We start from the raw sequence: 19,374 nt of genomic DNA on the forward strand, positions 1-19,374 counted from the left end.
GGCCAGGTTGTGGTCCTCATCCTCATGAATCCCGGGGGTTGACTCTTAACCTCATTGGGCTGGCCCAAGGGATTTTAGTTAGTAAATGCAGTAGATCTTTTCTAATAAATTAGTTTAATGTAACAGTTGGATAAACTTACGTAAGTGTTGAAGATTCTGAATTTTTTTCTAGGATTTCAATTCAGTACCTGATATTTGTTCTGGTTCATGACATACTTGAAGTTAATTATAGAAGTGTACACATTAAACACAAGTCTTGGAAAGTGGAGATATTTTTTTATGAGTCACATTTAATCAAGATATTGTGCCTGAGTAGTTTCTTTACCCCTTGCAAGTAAGGGAACAGACATACTATTGTGTATTGCAGTGTCTCAAGAATACACGGTCAGTGTGTCAAGATCAGACTCAGTACTGCACATAATTTGATTATGCGATGCAACAAAATTAGGAAGAAGTAAATGTACATAAAGCCTTTAAGCTATCTATTTTTTGCAGTTATAAAAAGTCTGTGTTTTACAAAAAATATTTCTCATACATAACATTATCCTACCAGTTAACGCATACAAAAGTATTACTGCCTCATCATCATGGTAAGCTATACTGTAATTGTATTCTACATCAATTCTTTAAGTAATCAAGTTCAAAAGTCTTTACAAATATGATAATACAATAAGGCAAAGGACAACACTGTGTTACGAAAGCAGACGGCAATGTAGACTTAAAACAAAAAGGTTTGCTGCAAAATGATAAATTGCAAAAGAAAAACTTAAATCACTACAATTCGTGCAATTTTTCAACATAAAAAAAGCAAATTTTTAAAGTCACCTTGCTATAGATGAAGGGAGAAAATATAATATAAAGTCAAAGTCTGTGCAAGAAATCCTCAAAGAAAGAAAGTTGGGAATAAAATAAATGTTTAAAATCATAGATTTGCAGACTAAGTCAGTATCGCTGATGGAATACTGAAATTTTCTTAAATTTTTATATGTAAATTCATACGCTATTGCATTAGAACTAATAAACAGTTCTAAGATTCTTTTTCACCTTTCTCTAAAGATTGCTGTAAGTGTAGGTTTCAGTCACAATTTTTAGAAACAAGTTCTATGTTTTGTGGAAACTTGATCCAAAACTGCTCAGAATATTTCTTTCATCTAACAAGTAACAAGCAATGAGGATAAATTCTTCCTAATGATCAGAAGTAAATGATATTTTTAACAACAGAGCATCTTTGAAAAAATGCTGTTGTTATAGTACGTACTTGTATTTTTTAATGAGTATACTGTAGTATGCATAATTGTACTATGTCATATCTTATGAACTACTCTTTAATCATTTTATTTAAAATCATGAATGTACAAACTTCTCATTTAGACTGCTTTTGAAGAAAAAATACAACATTTTTTCTATTCAGTTGTTTATGCAAACAGTTAGAAGATGAAGATATGACACTAGAACTGACACCCTTGAGTAGATCCATATCATTTGGCAAAATAGTTTCCTCAAGAGTACAGTCTTTCCCTGGCTTTTTTTGTATATTTCGTTGCATACCATTCATGAAATAATGCTACTGTACAGTAATGCAAACCATGGACATAAAAATGACATAATTAAAATTGAAACTGACAAAGTATTATTTATATATAGACATATGATGCCATAGTTAAAACTAATGAGGAATCAGGCTTTTTTTTGGTGGTTATAACTGTAAGGCTGAGATAATACAGTTCAAAACCCCTGTACGTATACAGTTAAAACCTTGCGTACAAAATCAAAATTGTACGTGAAAAATAAACAGCAGTGGAGGTTGAAAAGTGAATTAGGTCCAAGCTTTTAAGAACTAAACATATTAACCTCCTTGATTGGAGTGTTCATTTACTGTAACCATGGACACAATATAAACATATAATACCTCTCTTTACTCTTTATACATCTAGCATTTACCTTGCTAGACCCAGCTGGGGCTTAAACTCACAGCCTTATGGTTGCATCCCCAAGACTACATATGACTTACTACAGAGCTCAAAAACCAGAGGTGGCAAACTTTATATGCAACAAAATATATAAATTTTGTAACAAACACCATGAATATTAAAAAAAAAAATAAAAAAAAACACATAAAAGCATTGACATCACAAAGCTCTGCAGCTTAGTAGAGAAGAGCTGAATATGTTATCCAGAGATAGGTAGTACATATACGTTTAAATGCTAACCAGGCTGGGTAGATAATATGCTGACAAGGATCTGTATTGACTCTAAGCTGATGTGAATAAGTTCAAATGCAGAAAAATACAAACACTATGAGGTTCACAAGTGTTATCATCATTGAATGGTAAAACCAGGCCACCTGTGTCACTCTTAGTCTTCTTAATTGACACATGAATTAAAGTTATGAAGAATATCCCATCTATAGACCAATTTTGAAAATGGATGTCTTTACAGGCTGAACTGTCAAAATTGGAGTAAGACATAAATGAAAGATCTACATTAGAATAAATCCTTCAAACCAATGCTATTTTATTACGCAAAAAAATAAAAAGCTTTTAAATGATACACCCTTTTAATACGACTAATGGGCTAATTTGAAGATAAAATATTCAGATGTAACTAACATAAGCATGGAATAATGCTGTTAGCTGTAACCAGTAAGAAGCCTCTAACTGGCTTGTGCAAAGCTGTAAAAATAAACTCTGTTACAATGTGATAAAAGGAATGGCATTTGCAGTATGTATACATTTAGAGTACCAAAAACTCATGAATTCTTCTTCACCAACAAAAGTGATTGATTAGAAAATACAAACATGATTAAGTGTAACAATAACATGTGGACCCAATTATTTACCTCAAATTAATAGAAAATAAGTTATTGAGAAGAAAAAGCCTTGAGATAATTCAGTTACACAAACAGAAATAAAGCATACAAAAGTGTAAAATTCTTGTCAGAGCTCAGAAATGAGAAGATATTTTGATAAAGGGTGAAAGGAATCACATTGTAAGGATTATGTACTGCAATTGTGGGTAGAGATGTAAAAGAAAGGTTATATGTTAATATGTTCGTCTGTACTACAATACAGATGAAATGTTTCCATTATTCCTCATAAAATTTTCAAATGTTTCAAGTTCAAATATTACCTTCTGTGACTACAAACTTTCATCATATGAGATCTAATGAACTGTAATGCTGATTCATTCAACATTTATAGAAAATACTCTATGGCATATGCCAATAAATAATAAATATAGATACAAATTGAAAGCACAAATTCTCATGAAATGTTAATTGATATGATAAATCTTATCTCCAGAGCCATGTACTTTCAAGCATTGTACTACATGGCTTTCATGTAAGATTCTCACAAAAGGTCAACATATACATCATATGGATGACTAACAATCATTGCATGATAGTGCAGAATCATTACTTTTCTGAAGAAAAAAAAAATGTTAAGGCACATGTGGAAAAGCAATACAGCTTCCCTTCATACTTTCAAGTCTGGTACATACGTATATATAATTAAAAGCTTTTGCCTATCACCATAACAGAAAAATATTTTTAGTGCACAAACATGTCTCCCTTTATTGCCAAAATAGAAAACTATGCTCAAAATGACATCTGTGAATGACACTATTATAAGGGCACCAAAGTAAGGAAAACATGAAACAAACCTTGTATAACCAAATTGCAATTTGGTGTAACAAAAGATCTGGATTACTACAATCCAAATTTAGCATTTAAAGACAAAATTTTAGACACTTGCATGTTTCTGTGCTGCAACTCCAGATAAAAAATAAAATGAGAAACGCCCGGACGTGCTTTAAGGCAAAAACCATTAGACATGGCACTTTCATACTATATACATAACTTTATGTACTTAAAACAGCACATATGGAACAATCTTTCTACAATTTGATGACATCACATAAAAATGAACATCCAAAATGCTCAAATCTTTGGCAAGAGGGATACAGTCAGATTTCTTTTAAAAATTATTCTCTACATTGCAGCTCATTCCTGACTGAATTCCATTCATTAACAAAGCAAGACAAGTAGATTCGATCTCAATTAACTGCCACTCATTACCATAAGATGATAATTGTGGCTCTATACTGAGCAAACCAGTACAATTCTTTCCACTGACTTTTATACATACCAATAACACTACCTAGGTTACAATGCTAACTCTCATATGACTTGATAAAGTTTGACTTCTGAGGTTTCACTCTGAAAATCAAAGGGTGCTGTGATGTTGGGATCATGGGGTGGGACCTCTCTGACCCATTCCTGAAGACGGAAACCACACTGAAAGGATAAGGTATGCAAATTATTATTATTTTTTTTTTTTACTATGCTGGAATTCAGCTTCATATCCTTCTCCATTAAAATTATCATAACTAAAATATTCTTTTGTATTTTGACCAAGCGTCATAGTTAAATTTTTGCAACTCGTATGGGTTGAGATTTTATATTTAGCAAGTAAAAAATGTGCTGAAGTTTCCTCGGTGCATTCAAGTTTTGTGTACAGCCGGGATAACGTAGTATAATCAAAGCCACCGAAAATAAACCAATCTTTCGGTGGTCTCAGTATAATGCTGTATGAGCCGCAGCCCAAGAAACTTTAACCACCAACCAGTGGTGGCCTGTCCTATATTGTTGCCAGAAGCATGAATATGGCCAATTTTAAGCTTGAATAAAGTCAAAACTGCAAAGGCTAGACAGCTGCAATTTGATATGTTTGATGATTGGAGGGTGGATGTTTAACATAATAATTTGCAGCTCTCCAGCCTCAGGAGTTTTTAAGATCTGATTGAGGACACATAAAGTGTGGAAAGAAAAAAGTCTGGACAGACAGATAAAGCCAGCATGGTAGTTTTCTTTACAGATAATTAAAAATGTGTTAGTTGAACACTGCACAAACAAAATAATTAAAGTGAACCAAAACTGACTAGTATTGCATTTATGTATTCAGTTCAGTGACCCATGCAATACTATACCAGAACTCCTCTTTGCCATTAAACACCTTGTGTAAAAAAAATTATAATACAAAACAATATGCATACTATAATCTATCGTTATCATCATCATCCAGAATATGGAATAATTTAAAATTAAATTCCATTTTTATATAAACCTATTATGATGTAGTGCAATTGTGGTCCTCCATCTGCTAGTTGATAAAATTTCATGAACATTTTATAATTGTGGTCCTCCATCTGTTAGTTGATAGAATTACATGTACATATTACACTGTATGTATATGGATCCTGATTATTATCATCAAATACTTTTACCAGCCACAAACTGAAAATCATAATTCTCATAAGCTTCATAAATACATATAAAATTTTATATTTTATTTAATAAAGAACAAATTAAATACTATGTAACAATTGGACAAATATGTTATTTATGTCTTGCTTGCTCTTTGGGATTAGGTCATGTTGGTTTTCATCAACTATCAATGGGTCACACGAGTAAGACCACTTTAAGAGATTACTTCATTGTGCCCCTTTTAGAATGGACACCACAGTCCTACTACAGGTTAATCTGTTATTATCATATACATCACCATATTTTATGAAGACACTGTATTTGGAAGAATCCCAATAGAAGGGTACCAGTTACGCCTACTGTATGCCATGATTAACATACTATAGATGGTACTTCAGATTCTTTGCAGTGACTTTAACCTATAGTTGTATTGCTTTCAGCATTTAGCTTTTCATTCTCTTGAGTCTCTTCCCACCTGTCTGTCCAACTTCCTCAGCTTGAAATTGCTTCTATTTTCCTTTATCCACCATGATCAAATTCTTTGCTTGAGTCACATGAGAATCTACAATTAACTGTATTATTTTTAAGGTACTTTAAAATGATGATGCTTGAGAGCAATCTTTTGTAAATTCTTAGTGGTCTGCAATTAGTATATCAAATGACACGTTATAGTAAGGTAATGGTTTGTATTTCCAACAAATACACATAGTTTTTGAATGGAAGGTATCGATAACAATTTAATTACAGAATCTTACTCATGTAAATCAAATACAACTGTATTGCAACAAGCTTATTTGTTCAGATACCTTAAAAGCATGCCAGTAATGTAAAGAAAATGCACATTCAGAATACATACCTCTACATACTGTAATGAGTCTTCTAAAGCAGGTATAGTCACAAGTAGGCAGCCTTTTTTGGTATTCGAACGAAGGAATGCCCATACACGAGCCTGGACAGTGGCTGGCATGAAGAACTCAAAAACATTGTTAAGAACTATAATGTCAGCTGCACGTACCACCTCACCCTGTTCTTGGATATCTCCTGCAATTACCTGAATTCGATCCTGTAAACACAAAGTATGTATTTCAGTCAACAAAAAAATTGAATTTTGAGAAGTCCTCTTGAAATTTTTTTCAAATTATTATGCATACATATTAGTTGAGATAAGGTATAAAATCACTGGTGGCCATCATTTGGTCACAGTATTTGTTTTACAAAAGGCAAGCCCAACCAGTTTGAGAATATAAAATAACAGAATTATGTACAGTATCAACAATGTAGCAATAAACAATTATAATGAAATCAGTGGCCAACTTCAATACAGATTTTCCTATTATAGCAAAGATGTCATACTCCTGTGGTAGTTATGATGCTTTTGATATACAGCAGATTCATCACACCAAAAAGTGTTGTTTATCCCTTACAACTAGCTTTATGATGCTAAATTGGCATTAACAGGACTGACAATATAAAATAATGGTCATTGCAAATATACATATGTATGTCAACAGCATGTGAAATATGGCTAAATACACAATAACAAAACAAGCATGTAGTATATGCTATAGGGATGAAATGCTTGGGATCCTTTATACCAAAAACATTCATGATGGAAAGGAAAAAACTCTAAAAATCTTGATTTTGGCACAGAAAAGTGAAGAAATAATCCAGTGCTTACTTGGAACTGATATTTGTTAATTATTGTTTGCTGAACTTGGCATAAATCTTGGTTAACCTCTACTCCAACTATTCTCTGACATTTTGTATATACATGAGCCTGAAAAAGAAAAAGAGAAAACATTATTGTAATAAATCACTCTTGTAGCTCTACATTCATAATTCCTATATCATTTTAGATGGCTAAATAAGTTTCTTCAGTCATGAAAAAGAATGTAATGTTTACTTATAAACTGCATAGACTGATCAGGTGCCTCTTACCACCAGTTTCCACTAAGTAGCCAATAGTGTTGGCATAACCAATGATGCTCATGTTGTCATGATGCAGCCAAAGATAGGTAATTTTCTCATGCAGAAGATGGCCTCCAATATATTCCCAACCAACAATAACATGTTAAATTAGTGCAACAGAATCATGGAGAATAATTTCTTAGTAAAGGCTAGGTCCATAGCAGGTTGGCTAGTCTTATTTTAGCCAAAACTATGGAACTATTGTTCTATTAGCATGCAGTTTTCATTGATAAATGTAATGTATTTACAATAATGATTGTTTTGGTATGTTCACCTATATCCGAATTAAGAAAAATGAATTTATTAGAATAAAGAGTTTTGTATATCTACCTAGTATTTCAAATAAGAAAAATTAATTTAAAAGCATAAAACATTTTAGCCCGTGTAACAACATTCGCACTTTTTGATGCCCTTACTGGCAAGAAAAAAAATTGTCTGTGTGACTGGACCTTTAACAAGAGCAGGTGTAAGGAATGCCCTGAAATGGCTATAGTAAATGAGAACAACAAGAGGATGTAAATAGAAAAATCATCAATAGTCATAATAATATACTAGTTACATGGAAACAGCAATAACAGATATAATGGCATAGTCTAGTGAGTGGCACATAACACACTAAGTGTTGGGCCCATATATAGATTAATAACCTCACTCCAGCTAGGCACTTGAACAAATCCCCTTAAGTTAAGACCTCAAGTTTGTTAGTTGTGAAAAATAGAAATTTATTTAAAATTTGTCATGTTGAGGGGCATAATATAGAAAGAAGGCAGTAAAACCTCTGTGTGACAGTAATTTCATACACAGGATTCCATATAGAAACAACCTTGGCCTGGGGTAAATGTAAAGGCTTTTGTTTATCCATTACTATGATTTTGCCTTTAGAAATATAACTGAGTCATTCTTTTATTGTATATAATATTAACATATTTCATTCAGTTCAAAATTATGCATTCTTTACTTTCAATCACGTTTTAGAAAGAATTACAAGAACTATGAATGAGTTATGAATACTACAAACTACTCTTTGAAGTAATACATTTTCTTCACCATTCTCACCCATCACATTAGTTGAATTAGATTAAATTGATCATACTCACCCCATATAACACAGCACCTAATCTAGAGCCAATGTCAAGTAATATAGTGTCTTCTGGTATGGGTGGCAGCAAAGCTCGAAAAATATAGGCTAATCTTTCTCTTGAAGCAGAATGGCTGATGTATGCTGAAAAAAAACAAAACAAGAGTTGTTACAGTACTTTTATGCTCCTGCACAGTACTTGTAATGTTTGTATATATGTAAATATTTCGTTGAATATACAATGGCCCTGACTATCATAAATATTACACACCCTAAGTATATTGAGAAGGTTCTTCATGTATCCTGAAGACTTACAATATACAGTAGTAGGGGCAGATATTTGTGGTAGTTTATTTGTGTACATATAGAATGAATTCTTTTAAATTTTTTTATGATTTTATTTTATGTAATAATTTTTATACTATAGGTAATGTTAGCAGTTGAAGACTGCGACTTGCTAAGTACCCTGTGTGAATGAAAGGTACTGAGTCATGGATGGTACAAGAAATGTGAAAATATATAAGCACCTCTTGTATGTTTGTTGTCCATCATTGATTTCACTTTTGTTTCTTTACTTTCTAAATTTTTTATGACTATTACTAAAAATTTCTGTAAAGGAGCATGCATGCTGAATATGATGTATATATTAGGGATGAATTTGTACAAGAAAAAATTAATTTGAAGCAAATAACTTGTTCAATCTCCAGGCCTAAGTTTCTTCATGAATGATTCCACATCAAAACTGTGAATTAATTCATAAGCACATATCTCTTATTCATGTCTTAACAAAATTTTTCTACCCAGCATTGTCTTTTTTCTATGTTATCATTAACTTATCCCTCCTTATGATAGGTATTTTCCTCTTTTCTTTTCACCCATAGTTATTTCTTGGTACCCGGCCCTGAATACATGGGCTTAATACATGTATTAAGCCATGAATTCAATAAAACAATTTAGTAAGACATAGTATTATAAGTGGGAAAAAATTAGTATAAATTCTAATTCAATAACTCTAGAAAAGTACATAAGCTTTTGAGTGTCAACGTTGTCTGTCAAAAGCTTTTTGTTGTTAAAACCCAGTAATATTCAGCATTGTCCTACTGTTGAAGTTTTTGAGTCTGAACATTGTCCTACATTTCAGTCCTACATTTCAAAGATGGTATCAATTTTTAGTCAACATTGTCCCTCAGTTCAAAACTTTTAATGTCAACTTTTTCATTAGCTAAAAGTTTTCAGTTTCAACTATTATCATGTATGAAAAATAACACAAAAACAATTGGAATTACCCAGTAACTCATGAACTTAAATGACAACCAAAAACTCAGCAACATATCAGGAAAAGGATACAATAAGAATCACTACAAAACATCTGTCCAGAAAGTCCCTAGGAATGCCAAAACCTCCTGCAAGCTAAAACTGCTTAGGTGCAGCTAATTAACTCACTTATTGGTTGTGTGTTATGTGAAGAACAGTCCACACAATAATTTCTTGCTAGCTCTCCGGTATCACAGAGCTCATCGACCATGTCTTCATCATAAAGAAATGCATCAACATGGAGTGTGTGTGTTGGATCACAGTCTGCATTCTGGAAAGAAAAGTTGAAATTGCAAATTGGTTTCCCACACCAAAAACAGATGATGTAATTTGTATTCACCAATAACTTACACACACATGGATTATGATGTTATAATAATGAACAACCTAAATTTGATGGTTCAATAACAATGATAAGCTGTTTATGAAAATGAACTATGTGAGAAGTAATAAATGTGACATTACATTTTTTACTATGTTAATTACATTTTCAGTAAACTGAGAACAACAGGATAATCAGTCTTACATCATATTCATAACACACTGAAAAACTGCACTTTAATTATAAAGAGAGTGTGAATTACAAGGAAAACCAAATGATTTTAACAACACTTATCATAATTGGCAATTTACAAATTAACCACAAGTCGATAAAGTTGTTCTCATTATAATTACTGTATACTACTGTACATTAGTACATACTTCTCCAACAGATGGGAAAGTGATCTGTTCTGATGGCAAAATGGCATTCAGTGGCATAATCTCCCTCAAGTCATCAGCAATCTTACGCAGCTTTAAATCTCCTGAGTTATGATCAGGAGTGCAAGCCTGGACCAGTTGTGGTGGTGGACAGGGAGGTGGACACACCATCAGTGTTGGTGGTGGAACTGCAAGAACCAAAATGTTATTAGTACTTTGAAAGTAGTCATTATGAGAAGAAAATTCTCACCATCTGATAAACTGCTAAACTTGAAGATCACAAAAATCACTGAATTTTACAAAACTATTTCAACTTGCTTCTATCAAGATCTCTGGCACTCTAGTGGGTTTCAATGAAGAATTCCAGTCATAGAGAATACTGTACAAATAAGATACAAAACTACTATTAGGAAAATTATTATGTAAGAGAATACATAAAATCTTACCTCCTCTAATGAATGTGTCATCTACCCAGGCCAGAAAAGCTTTACGTGTTTCAGGCTGTGGAATTTGCTGCAGTACTGCCAGGAATGCCTCCTGCGCTCCTTTTAGGTCCATACTCCACCTGCAAAGTCATCAAAAGGACACAAGTGTTAATATGTACAGATGAAATTATTAATGAAACACAGTTTTCAATCTTGAGATTCAATTTGTGTGCAAAATACCAAATTTGTAACTAATTTGTATTTTTCATAACTAACAAACCTGAGGTCTTAACATTAGGATTTACTAGCGCCAAGCTGGAAAATTTTAAAACACTATACATAATAGACCCATCATCATCATGAAATTTTAAAACACTATTATAGACCCACCGGCATCATTCACATTTTTTTGGTTCAGTTTTCCTTATATAGGATTCATTTTCTGATGAGTTCTCCTTCCCTTCTATCTTGTGTGTGTGTGTGTGTGTGTGTGTGTGTGTGTAGTGTGTGTGTGTGTTTTTTTTTTTTTTTTTTTTTTTTTTTTTTTTTTTGTTTTTTTTTTTTTTTTTTTTTTTTTTTTTTTTTTTGCCAGAAATTACTTCTGGACTGTGCCTTCATAGATACCCTTTGATTTTTTTGGGCCTTCTTAACTGGTCAGCATCCTGCCATTTTTATAACAGATTACAGCACTTGTCTTTGCTTCTCACTATATGTCCAAACCATCAATCTGTATTTTTTTTTTTTTATCTAAACACCACATCTCTCTGCTATCATCCAAGTGCACCTCAGAATTAAACCTCGGCAATTTGCATTCATATCACAGAATCTTCATTTTTTGTAGGTGTCCTATTTCTGCTGCATACAGAAGCATAGGAGTTTTATTCTTATATCAGGTTGCTTTGTTAACCACTACTAAACTGATGTTACTTTTATTACATTGCAATTATGCATTGTAATGTGGTATACTATCCCCTAAACTTCTCAAGTGCATTAGGTGTTTAGCTTTTTGATAAATGGCATTTTGATAAATGGCAATATCTTCATTATGTAGCCTACACTTGAACATTCAAGATATCCCTTAACTGACTATAATTCCATGTAATTTTTAGCTAAAGATAAGCTGTAACTTACATTTATTATTCAGCTTACGATATTTATCTTGGAAATGCATCGGTTAAAAAAAAAAGATAGCCTAGCAAAACACAAAATAATTGAAGGAACCTGTTGAGTTGAAGGGCTGGCTAGGTTACTTGAGTCTATTTTGCTAAGTATTTTAAGTTTTTAAAATAAATGTTACCATACCCACACATACTTTAAAAACACAACATATATATGGTTCATTATTGGACACATTTTTCAGTTTACAATGTGAGTGAAGGGACCTTGGAATTAATTACCCACTCATAAAAAGGCCAACTGTGACTATTTTTCAGTGTATATAATGACTCATGTTTTCCTCACTGCACACAGGAATGTCTGTCGCAAATCTGGAGCATTACTGAATGATCAGTTGATTAATGAAAATCCTTCTCAGCTAAGGGGAGGTCTGAATAGTGCCATTGACTGAAATCATATACAAAACAAGAAGAAGAATGTCAAACTAGCCTAAGGCTGCATACATTAACATTAAAAACTGTACAAATACAATACAATAGTTTGAAAAAGAATTGTGGAAATAATACAGCACAAGAGAATTGTGGCATAAAGATTGTAAAAATTGAATTTAGTGCATATCTGTACTATTTTACCCCAGACTTAAATAATTCTATAATTTTCATCACAAAATCTAAGTCTGGATGTGTATTAAAGAAAAATTCATCATATCTTGGAAGCAAAACAAATTCATGAATTTTGCAAGAAAAAAAAATCAACAGCCACCTGCAACCAGTGTCACAACTCAACAACTAGTAATACATTCAGAAGAAAACCGATTCTCCAAAATGAATTATGCAGTATGCACTAACATTTATTTACTGCTACCAATCGCTGATGTCCAATTAAGGAGTGTGACACTCGACGAGGAGCAATAAATGTCATCTGATTTATACTTCCATTTTATCAAAGTCAATGGAATGATAATAGCATTGGTAAGCCAGTTGACAGTGCAGGTTTTTTTTACTTGTGTACCTGTTAGTAGATCTTTTGTGTTTAGAAAAAGAGATAGAGGGGTGGCGTTTATACTGAGTAGTATTTAAAAAGGCTGCAAAAAAAACTTTAGTGGAATAACAGTGTTAGCCTACATTTACTCATTCTACTATGCTTGAACTAGTAAAATATCTGACAAGGCCATCTTATGTTAATACACCAGGTTTGCAAATTTCACCTCAACTAATGTAAGGTAGTTTATAGTTGAAGGGGGGGGGGGGGGGGGGGGGGGGGGGGGGGGGGGGGGGGGGGGTGGGGGGGGGGGGGGGGGGGGGGGGGGGGGGGGGGGGGGGGGGGGGGGGGGGAGGGGGGGGGGGGGGGGGGGGGGGGGGGGGGGGGGGGGGGGGGGGGGGGGGGGGGGGGGGGGCGGGGGGGGGGTAAGCTCTGTGTGGGGGGGGGGGGGGGGGGGGGGGGTGGGGGGGGGGGGGGGGGGGGGGGGGGGGGGGGGGGGGGGGGGGGGGGGGGGGGGGGGGGGGGGGGGGGGGTGGGGGGCGGGGGGGGGGGGGGGGGGGGGGGGGGGGGGGGGGGGGGGGGGGGGGGGGGGGGGGGGGGGGGAAAAAAGAAGGTAAACTGTGAGAAGTAAAAAAACACTTGACTTAAGAGAATACCAAAAAAAGGTGAGAGATAACAGGTGTGCAATCTGCTTTAATGTAACACTTATTTCTGTTTTGTATTTTCTTTCTACCTTGTCAGTTGCAAATACTTCAGTTGTCTTGTGGCGTACTGATTTTCATAATATAAGTATAATTACCAAGATACCAATATGAAGCAGAAATTATAATTTTTCTTGACTTTTGGCCCCATATTTATTATAAAGTAGTTTTTGAGTTATAGTTGCATGAGTTACCATCTGTAAGTCTTTTCCATAGTAAGACCTGTTTGACAAAAACTGACAAAGCATATAATTAAAATGTTTTTGATTAAGTTGAGACACTTGTGAATCTGGTAAACAGTTCTGATAGAAATAAATAATTCAGTAGTAAAGGCCCCTTCTCTACCAACCCAACAATAATACCAGTTCAATGGGAAAAGGGTTTAAACTGAATGATAACTGTAGGAAATTGAAAAGTAAAGCCAAAAATTGTAGCAAGTTACTAAAAGGAAAAGTCTGTGAACTGCACATCATAATCAATCAAGCTAATTACAGGGATCCATCCTGTCCTAATTTACAGTGAATATTCTAAGGTTATAGTCTCAAAACAACTAACAAACAATAACGCGCCTCAGCGGCATGGTTGGTATGGTATTAGCGTCCCACCTCAGTGGTCGCGGGTTCGATTCTCGGCCATTCCATTGAGGAGTGAGAGATGTATATTTCTGGTGATAGAAGTTCACTCTCGACGTGGTTCGGAAGTCACGTAAAGCTGTTGGTCCCGTTGCTGAATAACCACTGGTTCCATGCAACGTAAAAGCACCATACAAAAACAAACACACAAACAAACCACAACAGCAGCAAATACCTTCAGGGAATTAACAGCAACACATATGGCAGCTTATCAGCAAACAAAATTTATTTCTGCTTCATACCAATGTCTTGTTAGGTATTCGTTTTCAATGATCGTTATGCTGTAGGTAAAAAAGGGTTTTGCAACGAATATGGAAAACATTTCACAAATTCTAAAAGACTTGCACAATAACTACCCTCTCCCAGTTTCTGATTAGTCCAGCATTTTTGCAGAGATGAAAAGTGTTATTGCAGACTATTCTAGACCCATATAATTAGGCTACGAGCTTATGAAATGACAAAATGTCAAGGTAAAGCTACAGGGTACCTCCGCACAGATTATTTTTAATTTTGGTCAATCATTAGCCTCACATCTTTATCAAGGACCCTATGAAACAGGGATTTTTGGGTGGGGTAAAGCACAGGGAGATGGAACAGACATCATGATGTTATGATGGCCACCCTGGAAGTCATAAGGGAGCCATATGTTCAAGAAGGGATTGTCCAAAGAAACCCATTAAGAAAGTAACCATACTAACGTACTCTACCCTAACCTAACCTAGTAGGCCGTGTTACTTAGCCAAGGACTTCCAGTGAGGAAACTCCATTTTTTACTAAAAGCTGCCCTATAACACTACGCATGTGTGATAGCATTCCAGGATTGCCAGCATACACTAACCTATCAGTGTTCTGAGGTTAATTACCTACCGGTTAGTTACAGTTGACCGACAAAATAAAAAAGTTAAATTTACTATAGGAAAAGTCAATTTCCAAGTAGGTAATACCCGATATGGAGCAACCTCATAGTAGTTCCACCAGAGTTAATGTAACACAGTGGATAAACCTACAGTATAAATAGTACATAAAGTATGGCCTAGTTACCTATGGCAGATCCCTTCAAAATTAACCTGCAAGTTCAAAAATTACAATCTCACTGCATGCAAGGCTAGTAGGGTAAAAAACCGCATGGTACAGGGGTGGACCATGTACGATCAATGTGTACAACCCCAAGAAAAGTACATTATAACGCGTCCTGACACCGGAGTAGAGGTCTTTAGCTCCGTTTCTCACCAACAACAAGTCGCGTCTGATGCCCATCTCCGATGTCAGGACGCGTTATAATGTACTTTTTTGGGGGTTGTACACATTGATCGTACATGGTCCACCCCTGTACCATGCGGTTTTTTACCCTAGGTATCGGGAAAACGGTTCAATGCAGGGTATCTACAGAAAAATAAGGTGTAGGGTTGATATACTTATTTCATTTCTATCAGCATCACGTCAGCAGAGAAGTATAAGAGATCACAATCATAGTACTATATTATGTAGAAACAACGATAGCCGAACTTACTTTGTTCAACGTGCTGTAGCATAGAACTGCGAACTACCTAGGTACTAGGCTACTATACGTCCCAGAAATTATTAAAGAATCAATTTTAAGCAAATCTTAGAACGGATATGAACCTAACTCTCGAATTATCAAGTGTTTGGCAACATAAATGATTACCTGAGGAAAACAAACCGCAGCACCTGTGCTGTACCATACCCCAAGCGGCACACCGCACACGTTGCCTTTCCGAGTAGAGTACGATGATCAGCTGATAGGATGTAAACAAACATTATCAAAAAGAAGCGCCAGAAGCGTAAAGTTTCATTCATCGTTTGAACTCAACATTATATATCAACAGATGCTTTGAAACATATTGTAAAAGACAAGATTTGCGAAATCGTGGTGTAGCTGTTAATTTAGGAACAAAATATCGCGTCTTTTTTTATAGGATTGTTCTCGGTCCATGTAGCAGCAGTCTACAGATTCAAGTTCTGCAGTTGCTATTTTTGTCCCATGGGAGACTTAAGTAAATTTCTCAAAAACAAAAATAACGTATTGAAGAATAGAAAATCCAGAGTTCCTTTATTCTGACGGATGGAATGAAACGGCTTGGTCATTCTAGATTATATAGGTGGCCGACCAACGCAATTGCAATAGTAACTCCTGACACGCCATTGTGTACAGCATTCTCGTAAAGAACAATCGTGTTTATCCAAAAGCATGCCGGCATTAGTTAACTGGAATCGTAGAAAGTGAATTATGAAAAGAACTTTTGAATTTATTGTTTATTTTGTGTTTGGTTCTAATGGCTCCCCGTGTTTACGGTTTTCTTGAGTAACTTCTTGTTCCGTGTTTACCCACCATTGGTTCTTGGATCAAATTCATGTGTAACATTTCGTCTATATTTCCTTTACTCTTTTATATGTCGCTTCTTATCCAGATTCCAGGCTTCTGTTAGGAGTGATATATCAATTTGGTGATTTTCTGAGTTCTCGTATTTCATCAATTTTGTTTCATACCATTTAGAAATATAGCTGTTCGGTGTCACTTCGCGCTTCTTCTTCTTCTTCTTCTTCTTCTTCTTCTTCTTCTTCTTCTTCTTCTTCTTCTTCTTCTTCTTTGTAGTTCTGACGTGATCCTTTTCTTGTACTGTATTTATTTTATCGATGTATATACGTTTTTCGTGTTTATGTCTTAATGGCTGGCTTATAAAGTATCGCCTTAATTATATTTGTCATAGACATAAGAGCACTTACTGGGTACATAAATCTTGCCATCACGTATTCCAGCGTTCATTTATCCCAGCAGTCGGAATTATACGATGATGTCATGTTTCATCTTATATGCTGTGCCTTTCACAGCATTGTTACCAGCCTTTCTAAAGTAATTAGTGCGTACACACAATGGCAAGAGATGAGAAGCAAAAGACGTGAGGCAAATAAGTGAAAAATAGATTGAGACGCACGAGCATGCATTATTATTATTATTATTATTATTATTATTATTTTATTATTATTATTATTATTATTATTATTATTATTATTATGTAAATTCTAATTATAATTCTAAGAAAAGTTGTACAAACCTGTCCAGTGAATAATTTATGAAATGTTGGCAACTAAGAACCATTTCACACACACACACACACACACACACACACACACACACACACACACACACAGAGAGAGAGAGAGAGAGAGGAGAGAGAGAGAGAGAGAGAGAGAGAGAGATATGACGACGTCGCGTGGGAAAGAGCTTGGAAACAATTGAAGCAGAAATGCCTCCTCCACACCCTTCTTTTAACAGCATTTACTATCTAGTCTTCTTGAAGTAAGTGGGTGTCTTGTGAATAGATAATTGGATAAGATTTATTCTTTATTTTTTTATTCGACTTAACTAATATTTCTAAAATAATACGTCTTCGCGTAGGTATAGGCTACACATCCCACCATATTCCAAGTGTATATAGAAAAAAGTTTACCTTTTGTAATTGAGTTACGTAAAATAAAGTTCATCACATAAGAACAAACTTATTATTAATACGGGAGGTGAATGAATCGGTCTGGCTATGAATTTAGAACTTGTATAATTAATTTCGACCTTGAAATATAAGCTGTTGGTAATTAATTCAATTTGATGATGATATACATGATTAACATAGTTTTTTCTGATGTATTGTACAGCAGTCATTGCAAAAAAAAAAAAAAAAAAAAAAAAATGGCAATATGTAGTAACTATGGGGAATTTTTGTTTTTGTTTTTCGAATTATAGGTGAATAGTTTTAGGTAATTCTTCTCTCTCTCTCTCTCTTCTCTCTCTCTCTCTCTCTCTCTCTCTCTCTCTCTTTAAGGGCTGCTAAAGAACAAGAGCCCGTGTCAGCATAAGGCTGGTTTAATCTATCATCATTCTCTCTCTCTCTCTCTCTCTCTCTCTCTCATCTCTCTCTCTCTCTCCTCTCTCTCTCATGACGAACAAGTCTCCGAATCATATCTTCATTTAGCTCTTCAACTTGTATTCTTCTCCTCCACCCAATTCCGCTTAATATTCTCAGAGGAGAAGTCCTCACTCGGTAGAGGCGCTCCCTCGTCGGACCTGCTCTCTTGACCGCGGTCCAGAGAAGAACCTAATTGGACCAAGATCTACTTTAGGCTTTGATTGGACCATGCTTGAGACGACAGACGCGGCGAGAATGAGAAGCGACCCTTTGTTGACTGCAGGTCTTGCTCACAAGCACATGACAGCTGTTGTTATCGACAGCTTCTCTCTGCATGTTGCCTGTTCATTAATCTCTCTCTCTCTCTCTCTCTCTCTCTCTCTCTCTCTCTCTCTCTCTCTCTCTCTAACGGTGACCTCATAAGGATTCTTAAGGACTTCCCAAGGACTCCATGTGGCATTGATACAGCAACGCATAGTGGCTTTTGTTAACTGTGGTTGACCTCTGTGATGTAGAGTTCATCAAGAATAATGGCACTTGACAGCTAATTTTTTTGCTCTCTTGGAGTTATTACGCAGTTTTGCTTCCTAGGCTTACATACCGAGCTCATTTTTTTTTTCTTTTGCGCGTGGGAGCGAAGCTATAGTAGATTCACGTGAACCAAGCGTGCATTTGATGTCTTGGCCAGTCCCTTACGACGCTCCTGATTGGCTGTCGATATGCCAATCACAGTGCTGGAAACTCTCAGTCTCTCTCGAGAGTTCACATAGGCAGGATGTATGTTCCACACCTCTCCTGAGGGGTACTTTTGAAAGATGTATCCCTCAGGAGAGGTGGAAGATAGATCCTGCCCATGTGAACTCTCGAGAGAGACTGAGAGTTTCCAGCTATGCGACTGGCTTATCAACAGCCAATCAGGAGCGTAGTAAGGGACTGGCCTAGACATCAATTGCACGGTTGATGTGAATCTACTATAGCTATCGTTGCTGTGATTGTGACGTGTTGGAGACCTTTTTCTTGGAATAATTCGTCATTGGAATACACCTTGATCCTCTTTCCTCATCTCTTTGGCTTAAAAGAACACGCCGCCCGGATTAACAAGCTGTAACCCTGCCCCTCTTTCTGTTTTTTTTTTTATATAAAGGTCTATTCACTTCTATTTTATTCAGTGTGAACTTGAAATGTAGAATATACTAAGAAAGTATTTGTTCCAAGTCCCTGTTTCAATTACTTTTCTACCGTGGGTTTAAGGATTATATATACATACATAA

The 19,374-nt window shown here is 35.4% G+C and overlaps 1 protein-coding gene and 1 long non-coding RNA gene across 3 annotated transcripts in view; one reads left to right on the forward strand and one right to left on the reverse strand.

Moving 5' to 3' along the window:
- The window catches only part of LOC135198141 (uncharacterized), a 171,853-nt gene that overhangs the window by 60,763 nt on the left and 91,716 nt on the right, over positions 1-19,374 (forward strand). The gene's annotated exons all lie outside the window — the stretch shown is intronic.
- The window catches only part of LOC135198140 (uncharacterized), a 78,257-nt gene continuing 59,350 nt past the window's right edge, over positions 468-19,374 (reverse strand). Inside the window, exons 1-8 of one of the 2 annotated variants that reach the window (XM_064225620.1) lie at positions 15,847-16,013; positions 10,772-10,890; positions 10,329-10,513; positions 9,756-9,897; positions 8,332-8,456; positions 6,945-7,043; positions 6,123-6,329; positions 468-4,297 (exon numbers count right to left, since the gene is read on the reverse strand). In XM_064225620.1, coding sequence (XP_064081690.1) covers positions 4,181-4,297; positions 6,123-6,329; positions 6,945-7,043; positions 8,332-8,456; positions 9,756-9,897; positions 10,329-10,513; positions 10,772-10,890; positions 15,847-15,998 — 1,146 coding nt within the window. In that variant the 5' untranslated portion in view covers positions 15,999-16,013 and the 3' untranslated portion in view covers positions 468-4,180. Of the gene's footprint in view, positions 4,298-6,122; positions 6,330-6,944; positions 7,044-8,331; positions 8,457-9,755; positions 9,898-10,328; positions 10,514-10,771; positions 10,891-15,846; positions 16,014-19,374 lie in introns of those variants that run through there. The other variant, XM_064225619.1, reaches the window with a different exon arrangement.

The sequence above is a fragment of the Macrobrachium nipponense genome, chromosome 21 (assembly GCF_015104395.2).
Source record: "Macrobrachium nipponense isolate FS-2020 chromosome 21, ASM1510439v2, whole genome shotgun sequence".
Lineage (NCBI taxonomy): Eukaryota > Metazoa > Arthropoda > Malacostraca > Decapoda > Palaemonidae > Macrobrachium > Macrobrachium nipponense.